Source organism: Onychostoma macrolepis, chromosome 11 (genome assembly GCF_012432095.1).
Source record: "Onychostoma macrolepis isolate SWU-2019 chromosome 11, ASM1243209v1, whole genome shotgun sequence".
NCBI classification, from domain to species: Eukaryota; Metazoa; Chordata; class Actinopteri; order Cypriniformes; family Cyprinidae; genus Onychostoma; species Onychostoma macrolepis.
Genome location: NC_081165.1, coordinates 3,863,367 through 3,878,666, shown reverse-complemented (window position 1 = coordinate 3,878,666; position 15,300 = coordinate 3,863,367). Strand labels below are relative to the sequence as shown.

The 15,300-nt window shown below is 36.0% G+C and overlaps 1 protein-coding gene across 1 annotated transcript in view; it reads right to left on the bottom strand.

Moving 5' to 3' along the window:
* The window catches only part of timeless (timeless circadian clock), a 95,871-nt gene that overhangs the window by 37,977 nt on the left and 42,594 nt on the right, over nt 1-15,300 (bottom strand). The window contains exons 7-11 of the mRNA XM_058791393.1: nt 11,357-11,512; nt 10,046-10,179; nt 671-758; nt 367-543; nt 66-283 (exon numbers count right to left, since the gene is read on the bottom strand). Coding sequence (XP_058647376.1) covers nt 66-283; nt 367-543; nt 671-758; nt 10,046-10,179; nt 11,357-11,512 — 773 coding nt within the window. The remainder of the gene's footprint in view (nt 1-65; nt 284-366; nt 544-670; nt 759-10,045; nt 10,180-11,356; nt 11,513-15,300) is intronic.

The following is a 15,300-nucleotide window of genomic DNA, read 5'->3' as shown; positions in this document are numbered from 1 at the left end:
TTCAATTTAAGCAACAACACCGTTCATGTTTCAGAAAAATCTTTAACCAACAATAAAATTACAACCTGCGAGACCAGGATGTGGCATCTTTCCGGTCAGTGAGCATCATCTCATAGTAGTTGGTGATGTTCTTCTCAATGAAATGAAAGGTGCGGATAGATATGGTCTCAGACACCACATCCGGTCTGAAATTCTGACCACGGTTAAAAGCCATGAAGAATGTTATAGCCCACAGATAGTACGTCTCATCATGCTGCTGGGCCCGTTCACGGATCAACCCCTCCTGCTCAAAAAACAAGGTATATAAAGGGGAAACCTCATCTAGACAGAGACATTTGAGTTTCAGTGATGTGGATGTTGTCTCACCTTCACAAGGTACATAAGTCGATTATAGCAGTTCTCCAAAAAGTCGATGCAGAACTCACGCAGAAAGAGACGTACATTCAACGCTGAGCGTCGCTGGCTCTCTAAATCTCGAGCCATTTGTTTGCGTTTAGGTACACGCCTCACGGGCTTACCCACATCATGAGAATAGTTCTTAAACTTTAGATTTTAGACATAAAAAAAAAAAAAAAAAAACAACAACAAAAAAACGTTAATGAAACTCAGGTGTTAAAAAAAAAAAAGACCATTGTAATTTGAAAGTTTAAGTTTTAAAAGTGATACTTACATTGTGAAGTCCTTGGTGAAAAATCACATCTTTCTCCCCAATGGACTTCAGTCCTTCAATGACATAAGAGCCACGAAAACGAGAGTGTCTGGCAATAAGAGAAAAAATGATTGTTTAGCAGGTTTATACGAGGGGAATATATGAAACGGTATGATTTTAAAAGATGCCTTCCACAGAATATAAATACAGATAAATTCATTTAGACCACTTAAACTTAATGATTGCTATCGGGATGTGAAGAGACTTTTAACCAGTATAACAAAAAATGTTTCTGAAGACAAATCACCTATTGCACCTTTAATGCATTAAACCAAACTTTTATAACGCATTACACATAGAGGCTTTAAGTTAAGTGTTACCAAAATATATATTTATAATATGCTAGTCAACATTTGAAATTGATCAAAACCTTTCAAAATTGTCTTAAATCAGCAGTTTGAACAAATCAGTTGAATGAATGACTCATTCATTAAAACAGTCATATGCTGCTACCTACTGGTGGTTTGGTTTCATATTTAAAATATTTTCATATTTATGACTGCATTTTTTCCCCAACATGTCTTATTTCTGGGTTCAAAAAATTTATTTCTTATACCATTATTTATGCATCTGAAATTTCGTAGTGAAAACTAAATTATTTTATTTTATTTTTTTTATTTATCCTTTATTTTACCAGGATAGACCCATTGAGATACAAAATCTCTTCTTCCAGGGAGTCCTGGCCAAAATGGCAGCACAATAAGTTTCACAATAAGACAGTTTCAAAACATAAAACAAACATAATCATTTGCCCTACATCCAGATGATTACCAATATGTAATTTACTCATAGCAAGTACATGTTTCCTTCAAAGTAGACCATAAAAGGTTTTTAAAAATATTTACAGAAGGGAGTGTTTCCAGCATAATAATACTCTGCAACTCGTTCCATAATGAAGGAGCAAAAAAAGAGAAGGCAGTTTTGCCTAACTCAGAATGTGCTCTTGGAACATGTAAAAGAAGTTTAGCAGAAGATCTAGTACGATAATTACAAGTGTAAAAAGATAAAAGACTGCAGATATAAGTAGGTAATTTTCCCAACAATGTCTTAACAATAAACAGCAACATGTGCACTTTCCTTCTTTGAAACAAAGAGGACCATCCCACCAATTCATACAATATACATTGATGCAAAGTAAGAACTGATGTGAAATATGACCCATACATTTAATAAGGTTATGAAAAAACTACCCATTTATAAACAGCGGAAAATGACATGTTTTATTTATATTATTATATGTATATTCTGGTCATATTTTTTTTCCAAGAACATTTTACCAATTCCAAACCACATCAATCTTAGTAACTACTATCAATTTTGTATTTAATCATTTATAAGTTATATATAATTGCCCATGAAGGCTGGAAGTTAAAAACTCCTTATTTCAGGTGTGCAGAATTATTAGGCAGGTTTTCTTTTACAGATAAAATGAGCCAAAAATGAGATTGAACTCAAGAATAAAAGTAAAACAATTATTAAATGCCCATGAGAAGGATGCAATACTAATCCAATAATAGAATTAGCAAAGTTAAGGCATGACCACTGGGCAGCAAAATGCTCATTGGGTCAGCACGGTCAGAAAAACAGGTGGAGAAGAAAGACACGTTAACTGCAAAGAATTAGAATTAATGTCAAGAATTAGGTGAGAAACCATCAGGAACCATTTAGTCTCCAGCACCATCATTTTACAGAACTGCAACCTTCCTGGAGTTTCCAGAAGTGGAATGTGTCAGGTTCTCAGAGACTTTGCTTGGGTAAAAAAATATTTTAAATGACTCTCACTTAATAAGAATAACATGCTGAAGTGTTGTGAAATACACAAAGACTGATTTTTTTATAGGCTTTATGGACAGATAAGTTGAGAGTGACTCTTGAAGGACCAGCATCACATCCTCTTGTGCCACAGTTTGAAGAATTTATCTTCCAGAATCTGGCAGTAAGTTTTAGGAGCTCATTTTTAATCAATCCCGCAAGACAGACTTTTCAGGATAGGAGATGAACTAAAATGAGCTCCCAAAACTTACTGCCAGATTCTGGAAGATAAATTCTTCAAACAGTGGTACAAGAGGATGTGATGCTGGTCCTTCAAGAGTCACTCACAACTTATCTGTCCATAAATCCTATACAAAATCAGTCTTCATGTATTTCACAACACTTCAGCATGTTATTCTTATTAAGTGAGGGCCATTTTAAATAATTTTTTACTCAAGCAAAGTCTCTGAGAACCTGACACCTTGTAATTCTGGAGACTCCAGGAAGGTTGCAGTTCTGGAAAATGATGGTGCTGGAGACTAAATGGTTCCTGATGGTTTCTCACCCAATTCTTCACCTTAATTCTTAATTCTTTGCAGTTAACATGTCTTTCCTCTCCACCTGTTTTTTCTGACCTTGCTGACCCAATGAGCATTTCTGCCCAATGGTCATGCCTTAACTTTGCTAATTCTATTATTGCATTAGTATTGCATCCTTCTCATGGGCATTTAATAATTTTAAACTTTTATTCTTGAGTTCAAGCTCTTTTGGCTCATTTTATCTGTAAAGGAAAACCTGCCTAATAATTCTGCACACCTGAAATAAGAAGTTTCTGACTATCAGCCTTCATGGACAATTATATATCACTTATAAATTATTAAATACAAAATCAATAGTAGTTAAGATTGATGTGGTTTGAATTGGTCAAATGTTTTTGAAAAAAATATGACCAGAATATCAACTTGCCTAATAATTCTGCACACACTGTATATATATATATATATATATATATATATATATACACACACACACACACACACACACACACAAAGTCATTTTTAATTCTAATTGTTATTTCTACTTCTTTCCAGTCTTAGAGCACTTTATTTTGAGAGTTTAAGTGAGAGAACAACATTACAATTTCCCCCAAACTGCACTGTTTAATAATTTCTTATTATGAAAATAAAATTTTGCACTGAAACAAACAGTATATACTGTCTGTATATACTGTCAATTATAGCTCTTGCTTAGAAAGAAAATTGGAATTGGCAAAAATTGGTATCGGCAGATCACAATAGGTTGTTTGCACATGACGTCATTGCTGTGGCACGAAATGCAGCTGGAGGGCAGGAAGTAGGGATGTAAGGGATGTTCACAACTCACAATTCGATTATTTTTTTTTTAACAAAATGAGATTTCAGACAAATGATAAATTAAATGTGTCATTTTATTATTAATTGGACAAAATGCTGCACATTTCTTTGTGAAATTGCAATATAACAATATACTAATATAGCACTTGCATATTATTGCTCTTTTGTTGGTTTTAATTGCTTCTATTGTCCTCGTTTATAAGTTGCTTTAGATAAAAGTGTCTGCTAAATAACAAAATGTAAATATAACGTAAATATAAATAACAAAACTAAACTGAAATTTTAAAACAAGCCCCAAATCAAATAAATAACACAAATAAAAGAAATCTTCATATAAACAAAAGGCTTTGTCTGTGCTCTTTCCATTTAAAATTAGAGGCAACCACTGCATTTTAATCATGATCCAAACAAACAAAGATGCTGCATACATGCAACATGAGCAGTTTTTAATCTCAATTAGATTGTATAATTTCGAAATTTGAAGCAAAAACTATACATAAATATCTGCATGAAACAGAAACAGCAGATGAGCTGAATGAGACGCAGATTCACTCTCTGCCAGCAGGTGGCGCTTAAAGCGTTTCCTTGGTTTCCGCTGTAAACAAAGCAGTGCTGCGTTTATGAACTTTAATATGCATTATACTAGGGATGGGACGATACACCTACCTCCCGATTCGATACTATCACGATACTTGGGTGCCGATACGATATGTATTGCAATTTTAAGAATTTCGATTCTACACGTATTGCGATGTGTTGCGATTTTGTTTTAACTCTAGACCATGGGGAAAAAGTTGAATGATACACTTAATATACAGACTGTCACAATTTTAAAAAACAACACGTCTTAGCAGTCACTATTGCGATTCGATATTACAATTTATTTACAATGGAAAATAGTTGATTATACCCTTAAAAGAGACTGCATATGATGAGTCATATTAACAAAAACAATGCATCACAACTTTCTAAACTTTTATTTCAGGAGCATACACATACAGTATATTTAAAGTACCAAAAGCACCGCGAGAGCTACAGAGAACAGACGGCTCCCACTGATCTATATAATGACGGCTCCGCATGCTTTTGAATCGCTCTCGCGATACTTTGATGTCATACCCTGATCGTCTGCACGGTGCTGCTCCAAGTCTAACAGTCCTATACATTTCTCCCTCTGTTGGAATTACAAAGTGCTAACTTCTGCCCACCACCTCTTAGGAAAAAAAAAATAATGAAAATCGATTCTGAGGTAAACCAATCGATTTTTTAATTGTTTTAAAAAGAAGAATCGCGATAGTTAGGTGAATCGATTTTTTCTCCAACCCCTACATTATACAAAGGCAAGATGAAAAGAAAAAATACCATCTAAACTTTTCTAAAGACAGTAATTTCCCCTCAAACATGCATTCATATAAACTCCTACCTGACTGAATCACGATTTGTTTAGCATCTCAACCGATTTGAATAGTCACATATTTGAATCGATTTTCAACCGGCTTGCGGTTAATCATTACATCCCTAGCAGGAAGTGATTTTTCTCAAAGATTCTCAAAGAAACTCAAGATGCCTGTGTTTTGCATTGTTTATGAATGCTCAAATCGGTCAAACTGAGAAAGCACAAGGAGCTTTTATCATGTACGAAAATGTGTTGTTCATAAGGGTGAAAAGTCAAGAAATTGACAGATAAACGCAGGAAAAAGTGGCTTGTAAACTAGGGGTGCGCCGATCCGATATTCAGTATTGGTGTCGCTCCGATACTGACATTTTCTACCGGATCGGGGTATTGGTCAGAAGAGACCGATCCAAATCCGATATTGTGCATATACTATTGTGTTATCGTTAAGCCCCACAAGCGCCACAAACACATTATAAAACACCATAAAGTTTTCATGCACTATATTTCAAGCGTTCTGAAGTCATTGCATAGTTTAATGTGAGGTACAGATGAATATTTAAGTCAAGTTCAAGTAAACTTGAACTTCTCCCCGCTGTGCCTGTGTCATCCTCCATTCAGTGTTCAAACTGCGTGTTGCGCTCTGTTACGACAGTCAAGACGATAAAACTCTCTGCAAGATTATTAAAATGTTCCTAATATTATATTTGATCTGTAAATAAAGATAAATGGTTTTTCATAAAAGGACTTTATCTTGCAGGACTTTATCTTTGTGCTGTTTTCAAAATCGTGATCACAACACTGGACTAGAGAGCACCATGTTCTTAACGAGCACAGTAACTGAAATGTAAAACTGTTAAAAGAAAAGGCTCAAACTAATCGCACAGATTTAATACACTACGAATTAATATTGGGATGCGCATAAGCACTTTGTGTTGCTCTGTATTTGGAGCGTTTCGCATCATAATACTTTTGCACAATGAAAGATTATTAATAGCCTTTCTTGTTCGTCTTATCTATCATATGTTTCTGCCTCATTGCTGTGCTATACATTTAAAAGAAATATCTTTTAATTTTACAGTGTATGTATGTATGCATGTATGAATGTATGCATGTATGAATGTATGAATGCATGTATGGAAGAACTGGGATGTTTTCAGCTTCCAGGAATTGTGTACAGATCCTTGCAACATGGGGCCGTGCATTATCATGCTGCAACATGGGGTGATGGTCGTGGATGAATGGCACAACAATGGGCCTCAGGATCTCGTCATGGTATCTCTGTACATTCAAAATGGCATCAATAAAACGCACCTGTGTTCATTGTCGATAACATACGCCTGCCCATACCATAACCCCACCGCCAGCATGGGCCACTCGATCCACAACATTGACATCAGCAAACCGCTCACCCACACGACGCCATACACGCTGTCTGCCATCTGCCCTGTACAGTGAAAACCGGGATTCATCTGTGAAGAGAACACCTCTCCAAAGTGCCAGACACCATCGAATGTGAGCATTTGCCCCACTCAAGGACATAGGCTGGTGTGGTTACATGTGGTCTGCGGTTATGAGGCCGGTTGGATGTACTGCCAAATTCTCAAACGTCTTTGGAGACGGCTTATGGTAGAGAAATGAACATTCAATTCACAGGCAACAGCTCTGGTGGACATTCCTGCAGTCAGCATGCCAATTGCACGCTCCCTCAAAAAAAAGGACTGTTCTTGTAAGACTGCACGAACGTGATGATCATGTCACACTATGGGATCTCAGTTGTCATTAATGTCAGACTGTACGACAGTCAAGACGAGTTAAAAACGGGTGCATGCAAGAAAACTTGTCCGCAGTTTTACATTATCAACCCAGACACGTCCAGTGACTGCGAACAGCATTGCACGCGGGACCGAAATGTTGGCTGTCATGAGAAGTATATGAACGGTGGCAATACCAGCACATTTAAGAAGAATAGTGCATGAAGCTCTACACACCCACATGAAAACAGCGACGCAACCAGTGTTTATATAGAAAAGAAACATATCAGATGAATTCCGTGAGCGGAGGACGGGAGCGCCGGAGTTTATGGCTGATAGAATAATTCTCTAGCATTAATTCTGCTCATAGCTTGCCTTGAAAAACAAAGACAGTTTGACATTCGTCGTAGGGGTAGTCACACCGCAGGACTGTGTGCCAAATCTTCCGACACTGCCAGAATTTCATCGGAGGTAAAATTTTAAATCGCAACAGCCATTAATAGGATTTTAGCCTAGGATCATAGGAATCTTTTAGGATTTTCAAAATTTGTCCCAGACGACCAAATCGTGGCCAAAATCACACAGTGTGAGCCGGGCTTAACACAGATTTGTGAACAATATTTGAGAGAAATAGGCCTTGTGTACATTGAAAAAGTCTTAGATCTTTGAGTTCAGTTCATGAAAAATGGGGGCAAAAACAAGAGTGTTACGTTTATAATTTTGTTCAGTGTATATAAATATATATAATAAAATAAAATAAAATTATATATATATATATAAAACTTGTTTTTCATTAATGTATTTTACAACAATACAAACAGCAATGTATATCATTTTACATTATCATTTTAGATTTAGTCCTACACTTTTATATAATTGTGCACTCAAGATTTTTCTAGAGTAACTTTTGCTACTGAATTATCCACTAAGCTAGTTTATAATAGTATTTTTGTCATAGATTATAATTATATATGCATTCATTTGTTGTTTTTCTTTACAATAAAGTTGTCTATATTTAGCAGATTGTGTGCAAGACAAAAAAGTCATGATCAGGTAAACACACATTGAGGTATAAAAATTCAACCCTGATTTAAAAAAAAACTGCCCAAGTATCGGATCGATATCGGTAGATACTCAGAATTTTTGGTATCGGATCGGGATCGGTTCTGAAAAAGTGGTATCGAACCACCCCATTGTAAACCTGCGTCTGCGGTCAAGAGTCGGATAATGTTTGTGTGTGCCAGTGTTAATTTAGTCATCGAAGACGACGTCGAAAAATATTCATTAACAAACCTTTTTCTTATGACTAAGATGAGACGTTAACGAGCTAAAACTAATATCTGATGATAAAAACTATGACAACTATGACTATCAAACTATGACGGGATGGGACTAGAATGTTATTTGAGGACTACCGGACATTCAAAATACATCCTATAGGCTAAGTTAACTGTCTTGTCTTTCAAAATGTTCGTCCCGGTCATTGGATCGCAATCGGATGAGGGGCGTTCGCATATCCAGTCTCAGTATGGTAGCCGCAGTGGACGGAGAGGCTACCAAAACGCGAACTAGCGATCTGAAACAAAGGCCTCAGCACTTGAAGGGTTAGAGACTAGGTGACCAGACGTCCTGTTTTTCCCGGGAGTCACAATTCGTTGCCGATTAACAAAGTTAGTGAAGGCGCGATAGGTGGAATCGCGCTGATATAGAAGTGCTCTCTCTCATGCACGCTCCACTTTCTCAGTCTCATACGGCACACGATCGGTTCTCAGTGCTCAAATACACACATAGCATAGCAGTCCAAATGTCTATTGTGTAGAGTATGTCATGTAAATACAGTCGGTTATGGCTTAAGTGAACGTAAACGGGTGGGTGAAAACAATCAGTATTACATACATACCTTCCATCTTAAACGGAGAGCCTAATTAAATGCATATCTGTGTCATCAATGTTAACCAACAAAAGACGTCAAATCAATGCTTACTTGTTAAGTAAATCTACTGTAGCCTATCTGAAAAATTAGTTTAATTTGTATCTCTACCAAAAAAATGAAAATTTATTCCAGTTTTTCCAAATGCCACACATGGACACGATGTAAATAAGATTATTTGCAGTTCAGAGAGCTTCCTTGATTATAACAGAACATTGTGAGATTGCAATAAATTGAAGTGAGTGACAGCTTTTTAGTGATTATATAGAAGCTAAAGGTTTTGCTTTACATGCTGCTAGGACTAACGTACACAAACCCTGTATGCAGCAAAGTTTTTAGTCAGGAGTGACTAAAAAAAAATAGAACTGTTGAGATGGAGGAAAGTCCGTACTGTACTGGTTTAGGCGCTATAACAAGAGAAAGGTATAAACAGAAAAACAACATATGTTACATGATCCTTATGTTATAAAGAGGAGCGATTTTTAAACTAAATTGAAATACTTGCCTGCCGTGCAGGGCCGGCACCAGGGCAACTCTGAAAATCATGTTGGGAGGGCTTGTGGTTAAGGCAATCTGTGATCTCGTGCAGTTGCTGACGCTCGCAAAAGCGTGCAATGCCTTTCGTATGCGTGCCTTTTTTTCCGATTTCACTTTCGAACACGTTCAGCAAGGAGGGGAGAGGATGGAAAGGGACCGTAATCTGACCGTAACCCGCGTCTGCTCGTGAAGCGCTCTTGCAGTAGCCTACTTTGATAGGCTATACTGCTTTAAGTCAGATGCTGATTGATCTGCTCAAATCGGATACAACTTTATGCGCTCTGCAGACGGTGCACCCATGCTCCTCCAATTAATTATCCATTAACGGTTTAAATAAATGTTTGTTAAGAAAACTGGGGGCAATGGGCCTGCTGCCATTGATCTAGGCTAAGCAACTAACCCTGAATGCAAACAAGCTATTTCGTAAATAAATAAAATAAACTTAAATAAGTTCAATTAAGTTATTTAGTGATTCATGGTCCTTTAAATCATGGCTGCTAATTAAAAAAAATAAAATAAACCTTAAAAAAAAAAAAATTGCAACGGATACATTAATCTATCATCATGACCCATACCCAATGAGATTACTTCTCTCACCTGGCACCTCTCAATAACGTGCGGCTGCGTTTTTCCGCCAGTTCTTTCTGCCTGAGTAACTCCAGCTCCTGCATGTCTTTCTGTTTCTCCTGGGCTGAACGCATCTGTCCTGCATTCACCAAAAGCTCAGGAGTCTGCAAGAGTTATGTCAAAAACAACATAACAGCTGATTTTCAGATGAAAAGATCCATGTTTCCTGAATTTTTTGTAATTCTTAAAAATGTGTTCAGTTGAACTTGCAATCGTAAAGGAACAGTTAACCCAAAAATGCTAATTTATTCACTTTAATGCCAACTTTCTGACTGACTTTCTTCGGCAAACAAACACTTTTAGAATAATATTTCAGCTCTGTAGGTCCATAAAATGTAAGTGATTGGTTACCAACATTTCCTAATATAAAATCTAAGCAATCTTGAGATCTTGAGCCAAAAACTCTTTACCAAACACCAATGACTTGTACATACACTATATGAACAAACGTATTGGGACACCACCTTCTTTAGAACAGAAAAAGGCACTTCCAAAACTGTGGCAACAAAGATGAAAACACAATTCATGTATTTAAAAATTGTATTTCCATCTCTGTTGCAACAGTTTTGGAAGTGTCTAAAATGACTGTACCCATATGTACAAGTCATTGGTGTTTGGTAAAGAGTTTTTGGCTCAAGATCTGCATTTAAAGTCACACCAGAGGTGTTCAGCCTTGGATTAGGACTTGGCTTTCTGCAGACCAGTCAAGTTCTTCCACACTGACTGAATCAATCATTTCTTTTTGAACCTTGCCTTATACAGAGAGGCATTGTCATGTTAGAATAGAACAGGGTCCTGTCCAAACTGTTGCTTTAAAATTAGAAGCACACAATTCCCTAAAATATCATTATATGCTTAAACATTAAGATTTGTACTCATGGAAATTACTAAAGTAGTCAAACCTGTTCATTAGAAGGGGGTGACCCAATACTTTTGGCAATATAGTGTACTTGGTATTAGCAGTATCTTCGGTAAACAGTATTTCTTAAGCTTGATTACACTTCCTAGCACTTGAGTCAAACTGCACAAGTCAAAATGTTAGAAAGTGTCATTTGAAATTGTGCGTAAAGAACAAAATGGCAAAACACATGGAAAAAGGTCACATAAAATGACCAACAAAGCAGAGATATGTTTGTAAGAATCTTTGTTTGTGTTTGCAGAAGAATAGAACAGAATCTGGATTATAATTAGGGAAAGTAGCTGATGACAATTTTAATTGTTGTCCGAACTATTCTTTTAAAGAGCACAGACTCTGTACACCAAATATTATTTAAATGTCACCTGATCTCGAAACATGAGGGAGATGATTTCCAGGATGTGGAAGCTCCATTGCTGTTCACTCTGAGCACACGCCAGAAACTTAAGCAGATCATCCAGCCCACTCATGTGAATGGCCCATAGCAGTTTATCATGAATACTGGCATCATCATCCACATTCTGCACATAAAACATCCCAAAAAATGCAACATTTTGTTAGGCAAACTGCATGAAGCTGTTTCTAACTGTTTTTCTGTGGATTTAAAGTCTTGTTTTTTTTTTTACATTTACACTGCTGTTTTAATGAAATCCATTCAATATGAATACATAAAATAATAATAATAAAGAATTTGATTAAATTATAACACTTAACCCAATAAACATTACTATAATAATTATACTACATGTATCGCACTGAACTGTAAAGTCTATTTTAAATATTTGACAAAAAAACATCTATATTTAGCTGACGTGCATGATATCATATCATATACATATCAGGATGTCAGGGGTCAATTTCAAATGAGTGTGAAGTTATTTGCAGTTTAAAATTTTGTCTGTTGCTTAAACTCTGAATAATGTTTTGTAGAACTGAAACTACAACCAAGTAAACACTTAAATATATTATATATTATAATTATAAATATATTATCCACGCAAAAGCTTACGCTTTTGTGGTTTTGTACATTAATACATAAAAGCAGATGCTATAATTGTTAATTTGACCTACAAAAAGATTTTAAACATTTATACAAATTATAATATAGCAATACTGCATTAAGCTTCCATGTTGCATTCAGGAGATGTAGGTCAATTCATGAAAAACGAGTGATACCACAACAATTATATTTTTACAATTTTTTTTTTTTAAATCCATGTAAAGGCAATTCAGAGATTTGTTACTAAACACATTTAGAAATGTATTGCTGAAAACACGTTACAAAGACTGAATGTATATTATAACGTATACAATATACTGTGAATATTATAATATGGTACTGAATATTGTGGAGTTAGATCATTAAACAGTTTTTTTCTGTTTGGGCCTGTTTGGGCCAGTGGCACTGGCACTCTAAAGAGAGTCATTACCATTAGTTACTACAGCCTACAGTTTGTTAGCTAGTGCCGACTGCAGACACGCGCCCAGCATTTGAGAGCAGAGAATACTGCTTATTTTTCCAAGATTTTGATAACTTATTTTATTTACTTGGCTTTTTTTAAATTAAAGAAAATCTATAAATAATGACAATTACTAAAAAGTTATATTAAACCAGAAATATTTAAAAAAATCTTCTGTAACTTTTGTATTCTCCTTATATCACCTTAAGCTAAAACACATAATTTGAAAAATTTGTATTGTGCCCCTTTGTGTTTTTTTTGCGCTCCTAAATTTTTCACCATGAGCACATGTGCTCCTTGGGAAAAAAGTTAATTAATTTTACTACAAAATTTTAAATTTGCTGAGCCCACAGTGTTTCCCAGCATATCCATTGGCTCAGTTATCAGTTAATGCAGCAAACTCCAGCTGCAGAACAGGTCCAATTATCTCACAGTTCAAAAGATGGCGGCAGGCAGGTGTGGAGTGTTAATATCGCTGTTCAGTTTCACATTATTGTATACTCTTTTTAATCGTTTGAAAGAAGGGGACAAATTTTCTCTTAATATTGAGAGAGAAGAAAAACAAATAAGTGGATACAAACATCGGTTTTGGGAAGAGTGTTGTTTTTTCGCTGATTTACCGCCCGTGGAGAAACTGTTCAAGGAAACAACGACGCAGCGGAAAAATGAGAAGGCATATGGCAAATGACTGGGTGATTATAATGATGTGTCTCCTTTTGTCAGGAGATATTCATCAATGTCCCGGGCCTGTATCGAGTGTTTTTTCAGGCGATTCTGATGTGAGAGCCTGAGTTTCGACTGTCGAGCAACGTCGAATTTCGGAAATTGCCATGGAATGGAGTTCTATAGCGGATTGTTGGAGAGATTTGCTTACTTGTTTTGAAACACGAGATGAAATTCGAATGGAGAATGGTGGGGTGGATGTGTTTTCTACATATGAGGAAGGTGGCAGGACCTCGAGGACAACGAGGCCCAGAGTCGGGTCTGTTGAGGAAGTCGCGCAGCTTTCACGGGATCGAAGGACTTCGGAGATCAACGAAATGAGAGACATCGGTTCTTTGAAGGGATTGCACATGGTTCACCTCAACGTAGGGGTGGGCGATATGGCAAAAATATAAGAAAAATCACGATTCACGATTTACGATTTTATCACGTTTCTTTGTCATGTTGGTTTCACTATTTTGCAAGTTGTCTGAGCATTACAGCCAAACTAATTTCCCTATTATAAAGACAAAACCTTTCAAGATAACAAAAATATTAAAAAAAGAATGGTGGATATTTAGGCCAAAGTGGGCGAAGATAAAAATCTTTGTCATTATTTTATCTTTGTTATTAAAAAATGAGAACAAAGATGCACATTACAAATACACATAATATATAAATAAAACAGTGTTACAATAGGTGTATTTAGCAGGAGCATTCAAGAAATTTAAATCAACAATATAAAAATAAAACACTATATAGATTGATTCCTATTAAATCAACTGTATTAAAGTTTTTCAGTCAAGAGTAGTGAGAGATTTTTCTGTGTTTTGGTGTTTTATTAACATCGAAGGAATAATTAACCCCAAAATAAAAAGTGTTTTACATTTATACCATCATTTACTCACTCAAAAGTTTCTTTAAACCTGAATGAGTTTCTTCTGCTAAACATAAATGCTATTTTGAGGAACGTGGAAAACCAAACATTTGCTGGTCCCCAGTGACTTATTCCATAGTATTTGTTTTTCCTTCTATCAAAAGTCAATGTGGACCAAATACTAATTGGTTACCCACATTCTTCAAAATATCTTCTTTTGTGTTCAGCACAAGAAAGAAATTAATACAGGTTTGGGACAACATGCGAGTTAGTAAATAATGACAGAAATTAAATTTTAAGGTGAACTATCCCTTTATTTACAGTCGGCTGCATATTCAGTACTGCCCCTTTAAGACATGCACGCATCTAATATACAGAGGCACGCATCCGTTTTCTCTCCGCTATTTACTTACTCATTTTAGACATAAGCAACGGAGTCTATACATAAACCTTGTGTGTTTTGTAGTTCAGTAATCAGGTGCTTTTTGACAGGCTTTAGCACGCGCGCTTCGGGTGTACGGGCTCAGAAAAAGCGCACGTCAGACCGACACGTGAATAAAACATTTAACCGGCAAGGCTTTAAAGCAGATCCGAATAATGTACAGTATATTGAGACGGAAGAATAAGAACTGCAGCTGATAGAATATGCGCTGTAGCACGATACTACGATATTTCTTCAAAAGCAGATCTTGGAGACATTTTTATCGTCCACGATCAAAAATCGTCATATCGCACGCCCCTACCTCAACGTTAGGAGTCTGCTTCCAAAGATAAGTGATGTGCGGCATTTATGTCAGGAATCCAATGTGTCTCTGGTTGCAGTGAAACATGGTTGGATGACTCAATATTGGACGCAGAAATATATATAGCAAATTATTGTTTGTTAAGAAGCGATAGGAATCGCAAGGGTGGTGGAGTATGTGATTAGATCAGATGTTGTGTTTAAGGAGAGAAAATACTTGGATAGTGCTGCTATTGAAGCTGTTTAGATAGGCCTGGGATAGGTTTAAGATGATTTTTTTTTTTAAGAGGTTTTGAGTAAGGTTGCACCTTATAAAGGAAAAAAGAATTAAGCAAAGGACTGAACCTTAGATGAAGGATAGTATTTTAAAGGCAATTAAGGAGCGTAATGATAGTTTTATGGTTTTTAAAAGGGATAGAAATGATAACTTTGAGGCATTTCAACGTAAAAGGAATGAGGTAAGAGATAAGGTAAAAGAGGCTAAGAAAACGTTTTTTAAGGATAAGATTAGTGAATTAAAACAGGATT